This window comes from Conger conger, chromosome 5 (assembly GCF_963514075.1).
Source record: "Conger conger chromosome 5, fConCon1.1, whole genome shotgun sequence".
NCBI classification, from domain to species: Eukaryota; Metazoa; Chordata; class Actinopteri; order Anguilliformes; family Congridae; genus Conger; species Conger conger.
In genome coordinates this window covers 36,307,002-36,330,657 of record NC_083764.1, presented here as the reverse complement: position 1 = coordinate 36,330,657, position 23,656 = coordinate 36,307,002, and the positions used below count along the sequence as shown (strand labels likewise).

The following is a 23,656-nucleotide window of genomic DNA, read 5'->3' as shown; positions in this document are numbered from 1 at the left end:
TTGAGTGACCCAGCCAGAGCCCAGACTTGAATCCGATTGAACATCTCTGGAGAGATCTGAAAATGGCTGTGCACCGATGCTCCCCATCCAACCTGATGGAGCTTGAAAGGTGCTGCAAAGAGGAATGGGCGAAACTGCCCAAAGATAGGTGTGCCAAGCTTGTGGCATCATATTCAAAAAGACTTGAGGCTGTATTTGCTGCCAAAGGTGCATCAACAAAGTATTGAGCAAAGGCTGTGAATACTTATGTACATATGATTTCTTAGTTTTTTATTTTTAATAAATTAGCAAAAAAAAAAAAAAAACTTCTTTCATGCTGTCATTATGGGGTGTAAAAAAATGAATTTATTCCATTTTGGAATAAATGTGGGAAAAGTGAAGCGCTATGAATACTTTCCGGATAACTTAACTTAACTTTACCATGATATATAATCATGAAAATCCTTCAAGAGTCTTATTACTTTTGCATTATTGTGTGAGTCCATTTCATATCTCATGCTTGAAACATCATCTTTCATAAATAATATTTTAGTTGTATTCCATTATACTCACTCAACCGTATTACCTGATCGCATTCACCTCAAAATCACCATGGAATATTTTGAATATTCCACAATCACATGTTCAACAGGAAGTTGCCTTATCTGAATGTCTTGAAGGTATCTCATTCTTTTTTCATGTTTAAGAGTTACAATTGCATACGTTTTGGTAACAGGGTTGAGAAAAGTGCAGCCATCTTAAATAAAGACTTGTAATAAATGGCATATACCTGAGATGGCCACAGTGGCGCATGGCTAAAGTAACGGTCGGCTCACATGGAGCGGCATAATTGGCTTGCCGCTCCATGGGAGGGACCCGGAAGGGGCTAGATACAACAGTGCCCCAGTCTCCTCGGAATCATGGTCACAGGCTCTGACACGATACGGCTGGAAGAAAGCGTGTCATTCTCTGGATCGTCAGATCCCTCCGGGCCGAGGGATGGGGTCGTAAGCGGTGTATTAAATAAACATGTTTTATTGGATTAAACATTGAAAAGTGACAATGTTTTCAATTGAACATTGAAAAATTACAAAAAATGAAGTACAATGGCTAAATCATTGAATCACCCACAGGGGATTAATAATAAGCAATCCCTTGTTTTTTTGTCCACCTATTTACTGCAATATTTATTGTCATGCTTTGTGTGGCTTTCCAATAAACTGATAGGATTCCCTGATTATTCATTCAAAGGGCTGATTGCGAAATTCAATATGCTTTTCTATTAAACAGCCCGACTTGTTAAACAGTTTGCAACGGTTGGAATTCTGAATGTACTAGTCACTACGTTTTTTGTATTGATTCCCTGCAACAAATTACCATCAAACATGAAGGTATACACTCAATGAGCACTTTATTAGGTATTTATTATACTTCTTTCATGACTTATTGGTCTTCTGCGGCTGTGGCCTATCCTATTAGATGCTCTTCTGTATACCACTGTTGTAATGTGTGGTTACTGTCACTATCCAGTCAGCTTTCACCAGTCTGACCATTCTCTTCTGACTTCTATCATTAACAATGTGTTTTTGCCCGCAGACCTGCTGCTCGCTGGATGCTTTTTGTTTTTTGTACCATTGTCTGCAAACTCTAGAGACTGTTCTGCATGAAAATCCCAGGAGATCAGCAGTTTCTGAGATACTCAAACCACCCTGTCTGGCACCAACAATCATTCCGCAGTCAAAGTCACTTAGATCAGATTCTTCCCCATACTGACATTTGGTCTGAAAAACAGCTGAACATTTTCACCATGTTTGAATGCTAGTATGCATTTAGTTGTTGCCATATGACTGGGTGATTCAATATTTGCATTAACAAGCTGGTGCACTGGTCTACCTAATGAAGTGATCACTGAGTGTATAAATTAGATACAATTATGAGGCACAGATGATTTATGAAATTGTCTTTGGCTACCATTGCAGGGGCACCAAGAGAGATTACATTCGGCCCAACCACCCCAGGCCACCCTATCCTTGCATGATTACAAATTAAAATTGTCCTAACTCCCCACCGCCTCCAAACGGTGTCCCTTATCCATTGCAATGGTCATACCTTCATTTCTTGCCATCTTGCCTTATATTTCTTTAAAATAAAGAACAGTTCTGCATATTCGATTAGCTGATAAGCACGTGCCAGTAGCAACAAGAAGCACTGCTAATTAATTCAATTACGCATTACAATAGAAAGGAAAGGCTTGGCAGATTTATCCTCATGATGACAGTAACACACTTGCTTAAAACCTGGTCAGCTGTAAAATGGAAAGGTTTCAGCACAATAAGGCCTGAGGCATTAAAAACAAAAGATGAAATATGTTTCAGGCTTCCTCACCTGCGCTACAGCTCATTTCCTACCTGGCATAGGCGAGTGATGTAAAGCGAGAGAGAGCTGAAAGGCAAGTCAGAGCGCGGTAAAGTGATGCCGAGTGAGGAAAAGCTCACCTTGGCCGCGGGGCCCACTGCATGCTTCTTGGGGGTAGGGGGGTCAGCTGCCATCTCCTGCTGGCTTCGAAAGGGTGACTATATTACCCTTCAGGAGACAACAACAGTCAATCTTTCACCTTTAGAGAGCAACTGGCGGACTTCAGTTTCACATGTGGCAGCAGAATGCATTCACTTTGGAGAAAGACAATATAGAAAAGTGAAAGGTGCAACACCTGCTCAGAGTGGTTCTTCAGCACTCACTAGATGTTTAGAGCACCAAAAAATGTTGTGTGTGCGCATATATACAGTGGGCTCCATAATTATTTGCACCCCTGACTGGCAATGCACAAAAAAATAAAATAAATAAACAATATTATTACTCAAAAAATACTGTACTTTATTGATGTTTCAATGAAACCAACCAAAATCAATCATTCATTTAATAAAAGAGATTTCACCAAAATCACCCTGCACTGATGCAGATCCTTGCAAATGCCTTCACATTCTGGGGTTTGCACTATTCAACTGTTCTCTTCAGTTTAGCCCACAGGTTTTTGATTGGATGAGGTCCGGCACCTGAGATTGCAGAACCTAGATTTTGTAGTCACAAAACCATTTCTGTGTGGATTTTGAGGTATGCTTTGGGTCATTATCTTGCTGGAAATTCTATGTACAGCAAAGTCTTAGCCATGATGCATGATGGAATCCTTTATACCATTGATCTTAACCAGTGCTCCTGGATGTCTGGAATGAAAACATCACTGACCCACCACCATATTTCACTTTTGTCTCATCTGCCCACAGCACCTTCGTTCAGTTCTTTAAAAGACCAAATGAGACAAACATTAAATGTTTTGGTAAGATACAGCTTCGGCATGTTTGGCATCAAAACAGAAATGTATAAAAGGAGAGGCACCACATACCCAAGGCAAAATATGGTGGTAGGTTAATAATATTTTGGGGCTGTTTCAAGGTCAAGGGGCACTGGTTAAGATCAATGGATTCCAATGGATTCCACCAAGTATCAATCCGGTTGTCTATACCACAAGGTTGAGACTTTGCTGTAGGTGGATTTTCCAGCAAGATAATGACCCAAAGCATACTTCAAAATTTGTGACAACAAAATCTACATGTTCTGCAATGGCTATCTCAGGGGCCTGACCTCAATCCAATTGAATATATGAAGGCTGAACTGAAGAGGGTAGTTGATAAGCACAAACCCAAGAATGGGAAGGACCTTGCAAGCATCTGGTGCCCACTGTATATACTGTATATACTCTATACTCACACAACATTTTACATATGTGCTCCATAGCTAAAAATGCATCTGAGGACCTGAAATATTTTGGAATATTTTGGAAATATGTATGATGCATCTTGCTGTCTTTCAAAGAATATGTAGGCAAGCTTTTCATTATCACTTGTTGTAAAATTATATAAACTAGCCTTTCAATTCTTGCCTTTGAATATTGACATCAAGCACGTGTACACTATGAAAAATTTTGTGAAATTACCAGCTTAGTGTGACAACTGAAGCTTTATTAACTTTAATTTGTCCATTTGTCAGACAGCCATGCGCTCCTTTGTTGTACGCTTAAGATAAGGTCAAACAACAGCTTTAACATAGAAAATTTTGAATACTCATATACAAAAGGTTTTGTCTTAAAATATGACATACAAGTACTAAATGTTCTGTTTTGCCGCTCATCCAGCTAATACACTATTCTTGTGTGCAGATGTGCCTTAAAGTCTGATACCAGACTCTGATAATACTGTCAGGAAGCTCTATCTCTCAGGGGAGATTTATACTTGGGTGGTAGACATTTTTTATTTAAAAACAGTTCATTGGACCCAGAAATGGAAATGAAGATGATATGCAACCATACACTGAGATGCATTTTGTAGTCACCAAATTGCATGGGACATGGCAATTTGATATAGATTTTTTCTAAAGGAATGGTTATCTAATTATCAGAAGATAACATTGGAAAATTATGCAACAACTGAAAAAGACAAATAAATAACCTCTTCAATCCTTGCTTTTCATCTATGTAAAATTTGATCAGAGATATTGCACCTTTACATGCATTAACATGCACTGCAGCTGATTGTGTTGCATTAAAATCACTAAAGGTGTCAGGCTGGATTCCAATTCACCTGATTGAGTGTGTGAACATAAAAGTCAAAGAAATATATATTTGCCTATAACACCAAACTGGAAGCCATAAATTGAATTAGATTTCAAATACATATTTAGTTAATAATGTTTAAATCAAATACAAGCACTTGAAATGTCCTCATAGCACAACGCTGCCCCTGATATTTCAGTGTGATTGTTAGATCAGTATTTTATTATTGAATGATGCCTCTGAAATGTTGTTTACTGTCCTGGTAAATCAATAAATTCATTTACAGATGGACCCACAATTAGACATCTAGGGTTTTCTTGGAAATTCATATTTACACTATAGTTCTTACACATGATTCAGCCCTCAGCAATACATAAAAGTGCTTTTAGGTGGAAATAATTGTTTCCAAACTGATGACCCTCAGATTGTTACTGGATTTCCAAAAGGGTTCTTGGTCCTCCAACTTAAAAATCAAATGTGGCCATGGCAACTAGTTTATTGCACAAAATGTATTCACATATTCAATTTAACAATACTTAGAAACAACCATTTTAATGGTATAATTAATCATGATCGTAGTAATAACACAACAGTTGTAATAGTAATAATGTGCAGTTATGTATTTCAGATACATTTCTTGCTACCAATATAATTGGAAATATATACACATATACAGTACATTAAAGTGTACGATTCCATTTGCTGAAAAAGTTCAATTGGAAGCTGACAAGGTAATTACGTCCAGCTGAAGAAGAAAACCATTTGCAAATGTAATTTATAAAACAATAAAAAGGAGCAGTTCACAGTTTATTTTTACTTTTATTTTTTCCTTCATGGCTATGCCAGAGTTGTTAACTTTTTGTTTTTCAATAGTACATTCACAAATCCACATAACGTATATCAGTTACATTAAGCAAAGGTAAAATAACACCATAATTAAACACAGTTGTGTAGGATTCATACTGGAGTAAAGCAATTCCTTGCTTTGTCAATTGCTTTTAAATATAGATATATATATATATAGGTATAATCTGTGTAATATTTAAATATCCATTAATATCCATTTATTTTTAAAATCCATTCCACAATAGATTATAGTACACAAACAAACTGTTCTAACAACAATATTTCTTAACTTATAGCTGCACATTAAGGATATTATAACCCTTGTTACTTTGAAGGATCATAAACACTTGACATATAGACTTGTCATTTTTAGTGTGTAAGAATCTGCTTTTTTGAGTGATATTTATGTAACAAAAGGAATGTTTGGGAGGTCCAAGGAGTCATGGAATGCAGTGTTAACCCTGGCGCTTGAGGGCTGTTGTGCTGTCATCTGTCTTTTTCTCTCTCTCTCTCTCTCCCTCTCTTAGAATGTCACTTTAGGTCACAGACACTCAGGGACTTTGGCCAACTTTCATGTCCCTTTGGAAGTGAGTATTCAGACCCTATTTTTTAAGAATCTTCTCTCTTCATAACAAAACAACTTTTTAATCTCAACAGTAAGAATTTTCTCTTCTAAAAGAAATATGAATGAAACTGTCAGTGTCCATACTTTAGTCCGATTGTGGGCCCCCAGGGTTTTTTTTTTTTTTTGTTCTTTTCCAGTCCATGAAAACAAGACATTTTGCTACAGGGTAATTGTGGGAGTTGGGGGTTGAGGCCCTAACTGAGGCATCTGGTTAGACGTGAATGTGGGCCCCTGCTACTGAAGTGGTCAGTATTAACAGTACGCTGCTTTAAAAGCGCCGGCCACCAGGGGGCCCTGGCCAGCGCTGACCTCTGCCGGGCAGAGGGGGAGGCGGGAGAGAGGCTGGTCCATTGTGGAAGCTGTGTAAAAGGATAAAACCACACATTTGATTCTGCTGGTCCGCCACAAGAACCACCAACCTGTTTGGTGCCGGTGCGATCCGTTCCCCGAGGTCTGCTAATTTGACTTCTGCCTTCTTTACAAGCAGTCGCATTTTATGGCTTTTCACAACAAGGCTCATGCAATACTCAAACTCTGCTTCCCTCATGTAAAAAAGGTATTTTTGTTTCTTGACAAATGTACTTAATAGTTTAAATTGCACCATTATTATTAACCATACTGTCACTGAATCAGTTGCCATATTTAATTAGAAAAGCAGTTTGTAAGATCATAGGGAGTGAGACAAAAACAGGAATTAAGCCAGAAGTTAAGAGTCACATGAAGGGCACTGTGGAAGCCTTACCCTCTGGGGTGGAAGGGTCGGTGTGGGCCGGGGTGCATCCCTCTACCACGGGGGTGTGGAGGGCGTCCTCTAAAGCCAGGGTGTCCTGGGGGAGGTGGTGGAAGGGGGCCATGCCTATTAGAAAGGAAAGTGGATTTAATAGGAAATATAGGGGCAATATTATATTAAAAACAGTTACTTATAATACATTTTAATTTAATATAAAATAAATGTATCTAAATGTATGTGCACTTTTCTGCAGGAATACAAAGTGCTTTACAGACATCTTAAAGTTGCTGTTATAGCACTGTCATCAAGAGAGTATCTTCTTAGAAGTAGTTTGGCCTTTGGCTGGATGACTATTTATATTTTAATACATAGGGTATAAACTGCCCTGCTAAACCTGGGGCTTCCCTTTAGAAACAAGTCTTGTTTTTTTCCATTTAAAATCAAAAAGAAACTTGTAAAAGCTTTTTTTTTTTTTTATTACCTCTAATAGATTATGATGATGTTCTGCATATGTATGCTTCTACCATTTATCTAGGTGTCCACATATGCTTGTCATGACAACCTTATTATAGAATGTTCTCATCTGTAATTATCTTTAGCAAAGTGTCAACAACAAGCTTCCATTTCTTGAGCTCGCAAATTATTCTACTTCAGCAAAGCATTCTTATCTTTTATGTGTTTATACTTTTCATGAGTGACAGTCAACATCAAAGTCAATCGATAACATAATGTTGGTAACAATGTAACAATATCCATCGTACATCACCTAACTATTAACTGGCCTTAAGGCTTAACTGGCCCGCAGTTCCAAACAGTTGCATACTTAGCATACTAATCATACTGCATTTCAATGAAAATCAGCCTGAAATTTTGTATGAGTAATATGCTAGTATGTGGTTTCAAACACAGCCCGAGGCTCCACCGGACCACAGTGAGAACCACTATTTCCAAATAGAGAACACTTGGAACATTGGTGAGTATTGCCAAGACTGGCCAGGCCTTGGCCTCCAAGGGCTCAGTGAAAACTCATTCAGGAAGTCACAAACTGTCCCAGAACATCCAAAGGCCTGTAGGCCTCTCTAGCCTCAGCTAATGTCAGTGTTCAAGACTCCACAATAAGAAAGAGACTGAGAATAGAAACCACTGTTAACCCAGAGACACATCAATGCTTATCTCACAATTGCAAAGCACCAGGATGATCCCCAAACCTTTTTGGGATAATGTTCTATGGACAGATGAGTCAAAAGAGGAACCTTTGAACTATATGGGTCCCAATATGTCAGATGTAAAGCAATTACAGCATTTCACAATAAGAACATCATACCAAAAGTCAAACATGATGGTAGTGTGACTGTGCGAGGATGCTTTGCTGCCTTGAGATCTGGACAACTTGCTATTATTGAAGAAACCATGATTTATTCCTCTGTACCAGAAAATTCTTAAGGAGAATGTCTGGTCATCTGTCCCTGAGCTGAAGCAAAATTGGGTTATGTAAATGGTTGGCATTTATATAGCGCCTTTATCCAAAGCGCTGTACAATTGATGCTTCTCGTTCACCCATTCATACACACTCACACACCAACAGCGATTGGCTGCCATGCAAGGCACCAACCAGCTCGTCAGGAGCATTTGGGGGTTAGGTGCTCAGGGGCACTTCGACACAGCCCGTGCGGGGGATCGAACCGGCAACCCTCCGACTGCCAGATGACTGCTCCTACTGCCTGAGCCATGTCGCCCTTATGTAGTGAGACAATGATCCTAAACACAAAATCAAGTCCACATCTAATGGGCTGAAACAAAGCTAAATTAAGGTTTTGGAGTGGTCCTGACTTGAATCCAATAAAGAAGCTGTTGTAGGACATGAAAAGAGCATTAATGCTTGAAAACCTACAAATTCATCTGATATCAAATTACAGGAAGTGTTGGGTTTATTATTGCTGCAAAAGCTAAAGTTGAAAATGACCTTTTCACTGGGCTGACATGGGTGTTTGTTAACTTTTTTCAATTAAATACATGACACTTATTTTGAAAATGTGTTCCCCTTTGTCTAATTTTGTCAATGATTCCATTTTGTTGAAAGATCTGAAACCATTCAGTGTGACAAATATGCAATAATAAAGGAAATTAGGAGCAAATACTTTTTCACTTTTTCATCTCAATTCAACCAATCACATGTACACATCACTAATAGAGCCATTACTTAAACTGACAGACAGACCTCTCAGGTGTTGCTAATTGCCTGCACTGCTCTTTGCATGCTATGTTTACTGAAGCTCACAGAATTGTGTTCACCGTCCAGCACCCCAGCTTCCACCTGTTGTTTGGTACTGGAGTTTGTTTTGTAGTATCGTGCTCCCTGTTCAGTAGGTAGTGCATGCTGGTACATGCACAGAAGTACCTAAAGCAGATCCACTCATCGGCAAACCAAAATAACTACATAGCATATTCATTATATATTTAATCTAAATACTTGAGTTTTCCTGACTGAAATAATCATTAATAACATTAATAAAAAACAATTAGTTCAATTAGTGACCCAAATAAAACAAATAAGACAAATTATTCTATAAAATTGGGAGCCCCAAGCCAAAATGCCATCTTGTCATCTCTTTAAAATGTGTGGCTGGGACAGAAAGGGCTTTTGCTCAGCATCTATTGGAGTAGTGTTCCTTGGGGAACCACGATAACCCTGGAAGACTGTTGTCTTTTATTTCATCTTTAAGTGAGGGTACAGGAACAACCAATTAATACACACTGTTCATGTTTCAGCACAGTATTGTAACATGAAGTACAGGAATATTCAGAAGAAACAAGATAGAAACGGATTTTTAGCTTTTTAGCCATGCATTTACTTTTTAGTCTTGGTTTTACATTTTGGCCCATTTTTTTATCACTGCCACTGAGCCCAATCAGTGTGCAGAACCTACCTGTGCATAGGTGGATAGGGTCCTCTCATGTGCATTGGTGGTGGTGGAGGGGGCGGACCCATTCTCATTGGCCCACCCATACCACCCCGAGGACCACGAAGGTCAGGGTAGGGCCTCATCCTCCCCATTCCTCTTCTAAGAGGGCACAACACAGCACATGTATCATTGCAAAAGTACCATCCATATTTTACTAAGCTTTCAGTCTTTTTGACCTCGGCCAGAGCTTCCATTAAAGTGATGAATGGTGATTTTGTTTTCTATACAACCTGGTGGGACTACCATCATGGGCTACACTCAAACAACTAAAAATTACAATTATTGCAATCATTAACATCATTTACAAAGGTATACAGTGGCTTCACCTTTTGGCCATTTTTGCCCATAAATCTACACTCAATAGACCAGACTGGCAACACGTCACCGCCATAGCCACGCCCCTTCTTGGGGGTAAAAATACTTCTTCGTTTTTTTATTATATGCCCGACAAGCTGGACGTATTTTGAGCATTTCCATACCAAATTGACATTTATACGATGAGTAGTTTTTGAGAACGAGAGCTTTGTTTGGCACCTGCGGCAAGTCCGGCGGTACACTAAGTTAAATCGCTTCAACACATTCTCACCGGATCGATCGATAGACAGACAGCAGTGGATAAATAAATTAGATTAGATTAGATTAGATTAGATTAGATTAGATTAGATTAGATTAGATTTAGATTTAGAGATAGATAGATGCAGCAAACAGCTATTTTATCTATTTAAAATGAATCTACAACTCAATAAAGTGTGCAAAAAGTCTGAGGTCTGAATACTTTCTGAAGCCACTATATTATAAATGTATGACATCAACCCATCTATGATTTTTATATTCCATGAAGTGTACAGTATGTTTAGTAATATATACACAAGTACAGATGAGTTAAAAATGTTATCTTCAGCCAGAAGAAGAAATATATACACTCAGTGAGCACTTTATTAAGTATTTATTAGACTTCTATAAGTCTTCTGCTGCTGTAGCCTATCATTGAGCGTACCATATAATTTATGTTTACATCATATCATGATAACCCACTGTGTGTGTGTGTGTGTGTGTGTGTGTGTGTGTGTGTGTGTGTGTGTGTGTGTGTGTGAAATTAGAAGATTAAATTCATTGTGTTCTTATGCATTTCTGTGTGCAATTTGTATGAGCAAGCACAGAAAAGAGCAGACCAAATAAACAAGATATGAGCCATATACAAGCACACATTACAAATAAATCCAGAACATGTGCACAGAGATATGGTGTATTTAGTTAAATAGACTGACAGTGTATCCATCTAATAATAAGAAAATTACTGCACAAATGATTGCACTTGCAATATGGGATCGTTGCCAATAATGTGTTACTTCACAGGTCTACATCGACAAAGCAAGCAAAGTATCCAGTGGATGTGAACATTACCTTCCAGGGCCAAACCCATTCATGGCCCCAGCTCGGCCTCGACCCCTGCTCCGCCCCAGAGGGCCATATCCTTTCATCATCATGCCCCTCCCACCACGTCCACCTCGTCCTACCCAGCCACCTCGACCATGCCCTTTAAACCCTCTTCCCCTGTGGAAAGACACAAAGCAGTCATAACACTCGACTTTCAAATTCCAATATTACAGTTGAATGATTGGGCATGATTGTCATGTGACATACCTGGCTTTGCTGTTTGATATATCCTCTTCTGTGGAAACCTGGTGCTTCTCTGTGTGCTCCATCACCTGCTCTGTGTCAACATCCATCTGATAAGACAACAAACAGGACCCCTATTCTGAGTCAGGGTAGCCTATTGGACAGGGCAATACTATGCTATTGAGTAGCTCAATGGTTGGGCATCTGTGGGATATTTTGTGTGGCCCATCAGGAAATATGTAGGAATAAACTAGAGCACAGCATTCAAACTGACTAATCTAAACATATAACAGGAGTAAAAACAATTCCACTGTATGCCTTCTTGGCATACAGTACTGCGAAAAGCATTTGCCCCCTTCCTAATTTCCTCTGTTATTGTATATTTGTCACACTGAATGGTTTCAGATATTTTATAATATTAGTCAAAGTCAGATAAAAAAAACAAAGCATATTTCTGTCTCTCATTAACTCATTCCATTCCAACACCCAAATCACATGTGAAAATTGATAATTGCCTCCTTAGTTACTCAATTAACCAAATGTAACTGATCATTAGATTCAACTGCAGCCAGACCTGTTGAATCCAATGTCATATTGACACCTACCATTAGAATTGTAGTCACCACAAAATTTCAACCACACTATGCCATGATCAAAGGAAATGACAGAAGTTGTTGATATTTTTCTGGAAACAGTTACAAAGCCATTACTAAGGCTCTCTGACTCCACCAAACCACAGTGGGAACACCTGGCACAGAGGTGAATCTTCCCAGGAATGGTGAATGCTTGTCCCACATTTACAAAAAAAAGCACCTGGATGATCCTTAAACCTTTTGGGATAATGTTCTATAGATAGAGGAACTATAGATAGATGAATATGAAACTTTTAGGACAACTACTGGATTCCATTATGTCTGGAACATCACAGTAATCATAGTCAAACCAAAATATTGCGATGGTGTAGGTATGCTTTGCTGTCTTGGGAACTTGCCATTATTAAAGGAACCATGAATTCTGTTTTGTAACAGAAAATCCTTAAGGAGAATGTCCAGTCATTAATCTGTAAACTGAAGCACAATTGGTTTATGCAGAAAAACAATTATTACATTATATTAGCCAAAGCGACATACAACATACAGTACATACCAATGGTCAAATAACAACTACAGAACACAGGTTGGATAAGGTACAATTTGCATAAAGGATCAGGAGTCGTCAAGTGAAAGCGCTGAGTTGGTCCCAATAGAGGTGCTGTGGCAGGACCTGAAATGAGCAGTTTATGCTCAAAAATTAAATCTGAATTAAAGCAGATCTTTAAAGGAGACTAGCCATAAATTCCTTCACTGCGATGTGAACGACTGATATAAAATACAGGTAGCATTTGGTTGCAGTTTTTGCCACTAAGGTGGTGCAACCAGTTTATAAACCAGGTGATTCCAATTCTGATTGTCCTCTCCACCCTAGATTATGTCTTGCTATGGACCAAGTTTTAATTAAGAAAATTCACTTTCACTTACGTTCACATACACTCAGTCAGCAATTTAGTAGGTCTCCCATACGGCCAAGAATCTTGGGGTGACGTCACCCTCGCTCCATATGTATCCTCCACTGCCAGAACCTGCAGGTTCTTCTTCTACAATATACGCCGTATCCGTCATCTCCATCCATCCATCCATCCATTATCTGAACCTGCTTATCCTGATCAGGGTCGCAGGGGGGCTGGAGCCTATCCCAGCATACATTGAGCGAAAGGCAGGAATACACCCTGGACAGGTCGCCAGTCCATCGCAGGGCACACACACCATTCACTCACACACCCATACCTACGGCCGACGGGGATTCGAACCCAGGACCTCCTTGCTGTGAGGCGGCAGTGGTACCCACTGCACCATCCGTGCCGCCCCGTATCCGTCATCTCCTGCCGGAGAACGCCACCCAGCTCCTAGTCCAGACGCTTGTCATTTCCCACCTGGATTACTGCAACTCCCTCCTAGCTGGTCTCCCAGCTTGTGCCATCAAGCCCCTCCAGCTGGTCCAGAATGCTGCAGCCTGCCTGATCACCCGTCAGCCCAGGTCGGCTCACGTCACCCCACTCCTTATTGGCCCCCACTGGCTTCCTATTGCCGCACACATCTGCTTCAAGGCCTAGTGTTGCCATTTCATGCTCAAAGGGGACTGCCTCACTTTACATACAATCGGTAATCACTCCCTACTCCCCAGCAAGACCACTGCCAGCTCTGGTCACCTTGTGGTTCCCTCACTACGAGCACCTGGCAGTCGAGCTGCACGTTCACGCCTGTTTTCTGTTCTGGTTCCTCAGTAGTGGAACCGATATCCCTACAATGTAAATGTAATGTAGATCTGTACACCAGCTTGTTAATACAAATATTTAATCTGCAGACATGGTCAAGAGGTTCAGCTGTTTTTTAGACCAAATTTTCATAATAGGGAAGAAATGCGATCTAAGTGACTTTGATTGTGGAATGATTGTTGGTGCCAGACAGGGTGGTTAGAGTATCTCAGAAACTGCTGATCTCCTGTGATTGTCTCATTATTGGCATTTCTCAAACAACAGTCTCTAGAGTTTGCAGAGAATGGTGCAGAAAACAAAAAAAATGTGTTGTTAATGAGAGAGGTCAGATGAGAAAGGCCAGACTGGCCGAAGCTGACAGGAAGATGACAGAGCAAATTAACACTCATTACAACAGTAGTACGCAGAAGAGCATCTTTGATCAGACAAACACATCAAACCGCAAAGTTGATAGGCTACAGCAGCGGAAGACCAATATGTCTACAAAATAAGTCTAATAAATATGTAATCATATGCTCACTGAGTGTATATGAGAGTATACTTTTATAAAGCATGCCCAAAGTGTCCAGAACCTGCATGACATTTAAAATGGAACTTTATTTCAAAATTATGTTAACCAGAGCCCCGTTAGCTCCGTTAGACAGGACAATTACATCTATAGCAAGTCACAATCCTATAATTGTCTGTTACCACCTCATATGACATGGACGAGGGATTGGATTTTAGGAGGCAAAGGAGCATAAAAATATTTACAAAAGCACAATATCGGAATATACACAGACAGAAAACAATATGATGTCGACTGTACCACCAAACTTGAACCCATGCACACGGTAAAAGAAACTGTCCTCTGATATTGATGTATCCTACAGACATGTATGCATAACAGCCATAGAAATACCCCCAGGATAAGAAAAAAACATAGTTTTACAGCGATATAGCGATACATAACCAGGTGGGATATTTGGTTCCATAAAAACGTCTGTATCAAATAATGTCCAAAAACGGAAATATGTCGGCCACACGTGCAATGAAAGTAAACTAAGAATATTTGTTTTTGTTTTTTCATGCAACTTCTGAATTGTATATTTTTGTTCTTATATTGGAACATGATTTTTTGATGTAGATAAATGGTACCAAGGATTGTTAGGCTATGCCTTTGTAAACCACGGGAGACTGAAGTTTTATTGCCCTGTTTTGCAAATAATAGGCTGATAAAAAAACTGTTCTCACTAGCGGAGAGTCTGGCATCGCCATTTTGTGGTTTTATTAAATTGTAGTTCATATTATAGAAATACGAACGCAACAATAACTTGCCGTTGATTACTTAACCACAAGGGGGCAGCATTTACAGGGTTAATTTCCAACAAATAACTGTCATTTATGAACATAGAACCATTTTGTTTTTGAGATTATGCAGGGGAGATTTATGACTCTCAAATGTGTCGAAAGTCAGAGAGGGGTCACACAGCGGACTGAGGACACACAACTCCTCCCCACATCCTCCAACTCCTCCCTGCCTCCCATGCATCAAAATAAACATGCTTTATTTGCAATGTAAATATTAACATCAATTACATTTAACCAGTTGCTTCCTGAATCATATACTCAGATTCATAATGTTACGTGCATCAGTAATGTTAGGTAATGTTGCAATCAGCATAGGCTTTTTCAGACGCTGGCTGCCCCTGATACAATAATAAACTTAGCTAATTGCAATAACTGAAATGTATGATGAAGACTATTTGTTTTATATCACCTAGTTACAAAAACACTCAGCAAGCTAAGCAGTTTGGTGCTTGTTCCTATTCTACAGAAGACTCTGATCTTTGAATCAAGACAGTAGGCTATGTTACGTAAGCCAATGTTGCTATCAGTATGAACACCATTCTAAATTCATATGCTGGCTACGACCGATACAATATCAACTTGGAATCACAAGAGCTGCACTGTATGACGAAGAACATTTGTTTCATGTCAAATATCATAGTTATATAAATACTAAGCAGTTCGCTGTTGATTCCTATTCTACAGACAAGGGTATGAATGCAGTGAATAAACTTGTATCAGGTCAGAGCTAATGTTGCAAATTAGATTACCAATATGCATTGTTCTGTATGTACATATGTTGCCTGAGTCCGAGGTGGGATTTGAACCCCAGTCTCTCACTGGTCCAAAGATTTGTTGAATGAACGTGTTACCAGTCAGCTAAAACCTGCTACGAGCCTTCCCTTTCCTGCATTTCATTGTGCTTACCAGCTAACTAGCCAAGCTAACCCTGTTACTCTAGCAATAATAAACTTTGGGTGCAAAACTCTGTTGTCCTTCATATAAAAATGAATATAACTTAGGCTATGAAAAGCAGCTTAAACAGTGAAACGAATAATGAAGTTCAGTACTGCGTTTAGCTCAGTCATTTAGCGATGTCATCACACTGAGATTTTCATGACATCTCCTTCAATTAATTTTGCTGGAACCTTGCCCTAATCATTCTCTCTTCTAAGCTCTTTGCTATGAGTGTTTTGTACACGTCCACACTGCTATCAAGTCAGGAGTACTTCCGTTGCTTAGAGATGACGATTGAAAGTGGGAGTTTTAAACGATTTCAGCTCACAAATGAGCTCCTCTTTTGCTGTTGTAGCCTACTACAGATGATGATCATTTTCCATCATATGTAGTAGGAGGTGTCCTCAGTCCGCCACCAGACACTGTTAGAAAAACACACATTTCACAAAATGTCAGCTGTATTACTGAAGATGTCCATGCAACAAAGACAAAACTAACATGAATAGCACTATCATAAAATTTGCAGGACAAATCTCACAATCTGATTGGTTAACAGCAGTGATATTGGTTTTTCTATTTCAAGTAGAACTGTGAAGTTGAGGGCGGCCTGTAGCGTAGTGGTTAATGTACATGACTGGGACCTGCAAGGTTGGTGGTTCGATCCCCAATAAGATCTGCACGGCTGTCGGGCCCTTGAGCAAGGCCCTTAACCCTGAATTGCTCCACGGGAGGATTGTAGCCTGCTTAGTCTAATCAACTGTACGTCACTCTGGATAAGAGCATCTGCCAAATGCCATTAATGTAATGTAATGTAAAGTATCACTCCACGGTAATACTCATTTGAGTCAAAATGAAAAACCGTTAGATGATAGCCAATGCAGGTCAGTCACCTTGCAACAATGTGACTATGGGCGGGCTGTCTAAGACTACTCCAGCCTTATAACGTTTCTCCCTATGGTTTCTCCATGATTCAAGCAGACTCAATTCCGGAAGTTATGCTGCGTCCCATTTACCATCGGAGATTGGAATTTTCCGTTGAAATTTTCAACTTCCGACCTCCAAACCTTCCTGGTGCATGATACCAAACGTAGACAAAAAACATGGCTGACCGTGAACTGGTGGTGTTTATGTGGCAAGTGTATAACCACATGAACTGTCCGCATTCTGCACTGACAAAATGGCAGAAATTATACCACTGGTTAACTGTGCTCCAGTCTAGCTACATTGGTAGCTAATCTGCAAAAGTCAGTAAATGGTATATTTCAAAATGGTTTCACGTTTTTTTATATTTTTTCACATTTTGCTAAATAATGTTTGTGCAGAGAAGATAACTTTCAGAGATCATTTGCCCTAAACCACTAACTAATAACGTCTGCAACATTATATCACATCAGTTCGCAGGCAGGCTTTTGTTCGCAACAGTTATGCCTTTTTGTTGATGGTTTACTATTTACACCCTCCATGGATGCTGCCATTGTTGTGTGATGTCAGACAACTGCTTCTCGTGCAGTCGGAGTAGATGTATTTGCCAGCATTAGCAGCATTAGCTATGTTATTGTGATCTTGACCCCACATGATATTTGAAGCAGGTGCTTCATTACACCAAAAAGATACGTTTAAGAAAACTAATATGATAAGACAGTTTATAAAAGTAAGTGTCAATTGTGAGGGACTAAGTTAATTAATGTTACATTACAAAGTCTGAATGAGGCTAACCAAGGGTATCGTTAGCATTGTCTGTTGCAGCTAGCTAACATTAGCTGCTAACTTTACAGAATTTTACTTAGCTAGCTATGTATCTAACGTTACCGTTAGCTATGTAATGTATTTAAGCATGTAAGGTTAAAAAAAATTGTGGACCCTTGTGAACTATATTAATTAGATAAGTCTAAATTAGTTTGATGGGCAATATATCAGATAGTTTGAGATTATATAGCCTACATGTTATGGTTGTCAAAACATTTGGTCAAGAAAAATATCTTAAATAGGTTTGTGTCCATCCACTAGGTGGCTGCATATGCACCCATTGCATTATGCAGACTTTCCTAAGTATTTCCCTTCATCTGTATATCTTCATCTGACAAAAACAAAGCTATCATTCTATAACTTATTATTAAATATTCCTTAAATTCTTACAAACAACATAATTTATAAGATTGTTTCGTGAATATGAGAAAAGTGTAAAAAGAATGAGGTATTTCATGTTCTTATTTGATGTATGCAAAGATGACATGAGTTATATGGATATATGATAGGATATATGATACTTTGGGAGTTGGTAACATAATTTGGAGAAAAGTGAGATGAACAAAAGACCTACTGCTTATATGGTTATACAAATAAGTCTTTCAATCCAATTGACTTTCATCAGGCTCCTTGTTTATTATATTTATACATACAGACTGATAAACATTACAGCAATAAAATGCATGGAACGCTCCTCTCAGCTCAGCCCCAAATGACTTTGGCTCAGCCCCAAATGTATTCAAACCTTGGTGACGCCCCTGATTGCCTATAGCCTATTTGTTATAAAACAAAATGCATGAGGCAATGACACCAACATTAGATATCGGTCTAAACTATGAAGCTTGGGACCAAGCTTAGGCCAAAGCTTACAGCTGAATATCAATATTCCAAATCATCACATCGCCACAGAATACCAAATAGTCACATGTGACTGTGGGGGTGATACCACAGATGAAAGTAATTCTAAGTAGCCTACTAGTACCAGGTACTTAATCAGTTGAAGTCACATATTTTGTCCATATTTCAATAATCTTTTTTTCTTATATTTTTATGAGATATAGATATGTTATTACAACACTGTCATATATACAATTTGATACATACAAGAGCATATAGAATAATTCCTCCGAGCAAGTAAAACGTTTAAACAAACGCCAGATAATAGCACTCAAATCAGCAAATAACAGCAACAAAAGGCCTTCTCGTTTCTTTACAGCGCTGTTTACAGAAAAATCGCAACGGGTTAAAAATCCAACCAAAACAGCAGACATAAAACCTCTTTGATAAATGTACGGGGAAGTTTCAGCACCACTGTCTGTGGAAAGCACTTCCGTCATTTCATTCACTGGAGCAATGAACTAACAACCTTTTCTCGATTCCCCATTGGAGCGGTTAGTAAAAGTACAGATGTTTCTGAAGCATAGTTGTGTAGTTATGTAAGAATTTGGTTTTGATTTCCGCCACGATGGAACCATTTCACAGCACAGAATAACGAACTACCTAGCCCGAATTTGTTTTGGCTTTAAATCATCAATTAAGTAAATTAGGCTTACGTAATGAAATTACATGAGGACTCTTTATTTTAATAATTAGCATTAACTGGAGGGGGGAATAATCTCGCATTATGTATTGCACATATATTAGGTTATTTCAAGTAGCCAAATGATTTAACAAGGATGTTTTCACATGTAGTAGGCTATTTGTGCCAATTATATATTTAGCTCAATCATGAAATGCATGATATTCCTAACCCAAATACGAAAAATATCATCAACACTATAACCGTAGGCTGAACCATATATGATGGGGTAAACATTCAACACAACGAGACAGCCCATATGTGTAATGTTAGCTTTCGTCAGCATTGCTTGCTAATGTCTCGCCCATCCCCACGCTAAAATAATGTGCTTAAAGAATTATTAGTATTAACAAAATTATGTTTACATATGCAGATCAATTATTGGTGTTGGATTTATTTGTTTAGCATTTCATTCCTTCACTGGGAGGCAGACACGGGCGGAAAACGTCAAATGAAACACATGCTTCCATTGTAATACGGATAATGCTGTAATGACTCACCTCACTGAAAGAACTAAAAAGTTCCCAAGGCGATGCAGATTCAATTAACAGCAGAATTAAAATAAGTCTGTCAATACGAAATAATCTGTAAAATAAATAGCCTGTAATATAAATAAATAAATCAGACTACACTTATCCTGGTCCCCGTTCGCTTTGAAATGGCGGCGTATACAAACACGTCACATTCAGCAGATTTCTTTCTCAAGGATTCATTCTAGCCTTCTAGCTGGGCAAAGCCCCGCCTATGGAAAGCACAGCACTCGGTTGGCCTATGATAACTCTTGTAGACACCCACATAACAATTGTAGTATTCTTATTCGTGGGAGAAAAACGTTCTGCACTGGCGGATTTTTGGATGGAAAATGATCATCATATGTAGTAGGCTACAACAGCAAAAGAGGAGCTCATTTGTAAGCTGAAAGAAACACAGCGAAGGAAAGCGTTTAAAACTAAAGTCCACGAAAAACCAGTCAGCACTCGCTTGCAACATGTGATACACTGTACATTGCATCGTGCTTTGCGATACATACTGAAAATATGCGATAGGTAATCTTGTATCAATGTCATTAGGATGTAGGCCTACAGAAATGCCCATGCAACTCCTGCCTACAGTCCATAGATAGGCTATGTGCCATAGCCTAGAAAATTCACGCTGACTGCACGCCACAGATACAAAGCTTCATATTGGCCTACTTAATATGATCATATCCGTAAGAGACCAAGCATATATCCGAGTCAATGACAAATTGATACATTACTAGCCTATAAGTTATTTGACAGAAACAAATCCTGATAAAAAGATTTAACTGGATCAGACAATATTATACAGTGAAGGTATACGTATGGTGTGTTTTTTGTGGCTTATTCAAGTTCTGTCAGCAGGGAGATTAATTAACAGTTTAGGTGAATGGTATTACCTGGATACTCCTGAATTCAAATAGAATCCTCGACATATTTTAATGAAATTATTTTTTATTATCTCTTTACAATTCAAATTAATTTCTAATGGTTACTTACACTTGACCGGCGAAAGTGATTTTGGAATGTTGTCATGTGCGTTATCACTTTTGTCGATTGTATCCTCGTTTATAATGCGCGAGTAATAATGTAACAAAGTTATACATGATGCAAAGTTCAAGTGCCATTCAAGCAAATCAGATGGGAATTATGGCATTCGTCAAGCCGTCGAATATCCCATATTATAGGCTGTAAATCAGGCAACCCAAGACAACATTAAGGGTTATAGAAAAATATTAAAACAACAATATAAAGTCAACACCCAAACATGGCAAATTCAGTCTCACGTGGAAATTGTCCGTTCAAGTTCAAAAGCAGAAATAACGGCTACATCTAACTTATTTTGCATTCGCGCGACAGTATATTACGCAGTCCACTTTAACCCAGGTCTTTGGGTTATGTGCATACATAATTATGCGTTTCTGAGAAGTTCTGAAAGTTCGTTGATATACTGAATAGTATATTTAAGAGTTTGGATTTTTGTTAAGGGTTGACCCCTCTGGCTGTAATCAGGAGGCAGGTAATCACGGAGTTGATGAAGAGCATCTGCCAAACTTCTCATCCTCATCTTTTCTCTCTCGCTTGCCTTCACGCGTCGCTTGGTGGACATCTTTGGCTTGGACGGCTTCTGTGAGGCGCATGCGAAATCCGGGCACCCACTCGTGTTTGTTGGCATCTCTGGCGAAGAGCACATCGAATCAAACGACGACTCTGGAGACGCACATTGAGACGAATCTTGACAGCCTTCAAAAGATTTATTTTGTGTCCAACAGTCCCAGTTTGTCAGGATCTTTGTGACTAGCATGTCAATGTTACCATCGAAATTAACGATATCCCCAGTGAGTTTCGCCATCCCCAGAATTAAGTATTCCGTTGATCTGATCGAAGCGCTCTACAGAGCTGTTTACACTGGTGCAACGCTTTATACGGGCGGAGCGCTGTAACAGTTTACGATTTCACAGCTCAGGGGAAAGTTCAAAGCAAAATCAAGTGCTAAGATCCAGCATTCCCGAAAGACCGTGTTCGTTGTCACCGATACGTGAATAGCTTTAAATACATGGCTAATGTGTAACAGAAAGAAAAATAATTACGTTCGCTTTTGAGGGAATAGCTTTTTAAGCCGGCATGACCACAATTATCAGTTTGATGTGAACAGACTAATGAAGAAAATAAAGTCTTTCAGTACACCTGGCCTTTTTACATGTAGCTAATTATCAACAGAATAGGTCTCGTGTGCCATTGTCTAATCGAAATATTGGACTAAGTAAACAGACTAAGACAACTTTGATTATTAAAGAACACAAAATGAGTGGACACTTTTTCTTTTTATTCTCTGAAATTTTAAAAGGATTGGATTCCACTGGGACATGATATCACAGCTACTCATCAGTAAATCGTGGATTCATTAGTCTTCACTTGTGTTTTTTAAAAATGTTACATAGCCTAATTATTAGTTTATTTAACACTGTGGCAAATAAACAAGAAAAAATGTGTAACATTTAATATTTAGCCTATAGGGGGACCAAAACTCTAAGGACAGTAGCCTATCAAGAACTGAATGCTAGAATAGCTACAAAATTAAATAATAAATACAATAATAACGATAACAACAACAACAACAACAATAGTGATTATTATTATTATTGATATCCCAGCACTTTCTGAACACTTCCCACAGATTCCTTCCTCATCCATTTGTGAACTATGATTTGACTAGTGAATTTAGCACTGAATCGAAAGTAGGCTAAGGAGCCAAGGAAGTTCTCAAAATTCTTTTTTTTTTTTTATCTTGGGCGCACAAGATGAAAAATAATATATATATATATATATATATATATATATATATATATATATATATATATATATATATTATTCGGGGGCTCGGTACGAAGTAATATATCTCTAACTCTCATAATGTATGTTGTCTTTTACTCGCAAATCAAACATAGCCTGAGCGGCCAAAATGAAAGAAGAACTGATAGCCCTATTTGCAGTAAATTCGTAATTAGACTTTGATTTACTTACTTCCTAAAAATGCCAGCACAATGAGACTTAGAATAATATAAATCTCATGACTTCCCATGCGCTGGTAAGATGAAAAATAATATAATTCATTGTTTCAGTGCGGTGGCATTATCGAAATTTGGGAACGCTATGGAAATATTTGTTAGTGATTATGTACTGTACATTGTGTATGAAACGAGTGGACAAATAACGTTTATTATAGTTTCGGCGTCGCCAAGAGAATGTAGGCTATAAAATGTGCCAATGCGAGAGCGCAATACAGTCTCTGCAGGGTTTGCTTTGCAATGTTCACTTCGGATGTACTCCGTCTTTAAACGTCTTGTCGTTCTGAAAAAACACGTTTCCTTCTATATGCTCTTATTTCAAAGATAGGTTTATAGGCTACATAGGCCTACATGTTATCCTCCTAACTTAACCTTAAACCTGGGGTTCTGCAGGTTTGTGCTTAAGTCCCAGCAATAAGCCTGTCTAATCCCTTTATGAAACCTAACGTCCTGACTTTATCCCAAAACATGAAGAATTGAATCGGCCTAATGACCTATAAGGCCATAGAAATAGGGCCCAGGTTCTTATATCGATTACTTTGTCGGATATAAGAATTGAGAATATGGAATCCGAATGTACAATTATAGTTCTTTTAATGCTTCACATATCAACATCGGTTCATTTGTTCTTTAAAGGGACGTCACAGATAAAGGTAAAAGGCAGCTCTTTCATGTCCGAGGTGTGTATTGCCTCACCGTTGATGAAGGAATTCCAACACGGGCTAGCTATAACCTCAACACTTAACTCTGACAGGTCGGTGTTGCGAATTCTATCTTCC

General features: G+C 38.7%; 2 protein-coding genes across 4 annotated transcripts; both read right to left on the bottom strand.

The window, feature by feature from the left end:
* Positions 1-401: 401 nt before the first annotated feature.
* Positions 402-19,980, bottom strand: si:ch211-51e12.7 (uncharacterized protein LOC336335 homolog). Of its 3 annotated transcripts, none has more exons than XM_061243737.1 (6): positions 19,792-19,980; positions 11,394-11,479; positions 11,154-11,303; positions 9,714-9,848; positions 6,799-6,912; positions 402-2,562 (listed from the first exon to the last, which is right to left on the bottom strand). In XM_061243737.1, the coding sequence occupies exons 2-6, from the start codon at positions 11,477-11,479 to the stop codon at positions 2,553-2,555; spliced, it is 495 nt and encodes a 164-aa protein (XP_061099721.1). In that variant the 5' UTR covers positions 19,792-19,980; the 3' UTR covers positions 402-2,552. The 3 variants fall into 3 exon arrangements, with proteins under 3 accessions (XP_061099721.1, XP_061099720.1, XP_061099719.1); XM_061243736.1 differs by lacking the exon at positions 402-2,562 and adding an exon at positions 5,111-6,415 and having other exon boundaries at positions 11,394-11,503; XM_061243735.1 differs by lacking the exon at positions 402-2,562 and adding an exon at positions 5,111-6,415.
* Positions 19,981-21,220: 1,240 nt separating this feature from the next.
* Positions 21,221-21,661, bottom strand: msgn1 (mesogenin 1). The gene has a single exon (XM_061241083.1). The coding sequence runs from the start codon at positions 21,659-21,661 to the stop codon at positions 21,221-21,223; it is 441 nt and encodes a 146-aa protein (XP_061097067.1).
* Between the last annotated feature and the right edge of the window lie 1,995 nt (positions 21,662-23,656).

What these genes read in the sequence shown, in the direction of transcription:
- si:ch211-51e12.7 (XM_061243736.1), bottom strand. Translation starts at nt 11,479, where the DNA reads ATGGATGTTGACACAGAGCAGGTGATGGAGCACACAGAGAAGCACCAG. An exon ending in ATATCAAACAGCAAAGCCAG is followed by an intron (nt 11,304 to 11,393) that starts GTATGTCACATG and finishes GTCTTTCCACAG; the next exon opens with GGGAAGAGGGTTTAAAGGGC. An exon ending in AATGGGTTTGGCCCTGGAAG is followed by an intron (nt 9,849 to 11,153) that starts GTAATGTTCACA and finishes GTGCCCTCTTAG; the next exon opens with AAGAGGAATGGGGAGGATGA.
- msgn1 (XM_061241083.1), bottom strand. Translation starts at nt 21,661, where the DNA reads ATGGCGAAACTCACTGGGGATATCGTTAATTTCGATGGTAACATTGAC.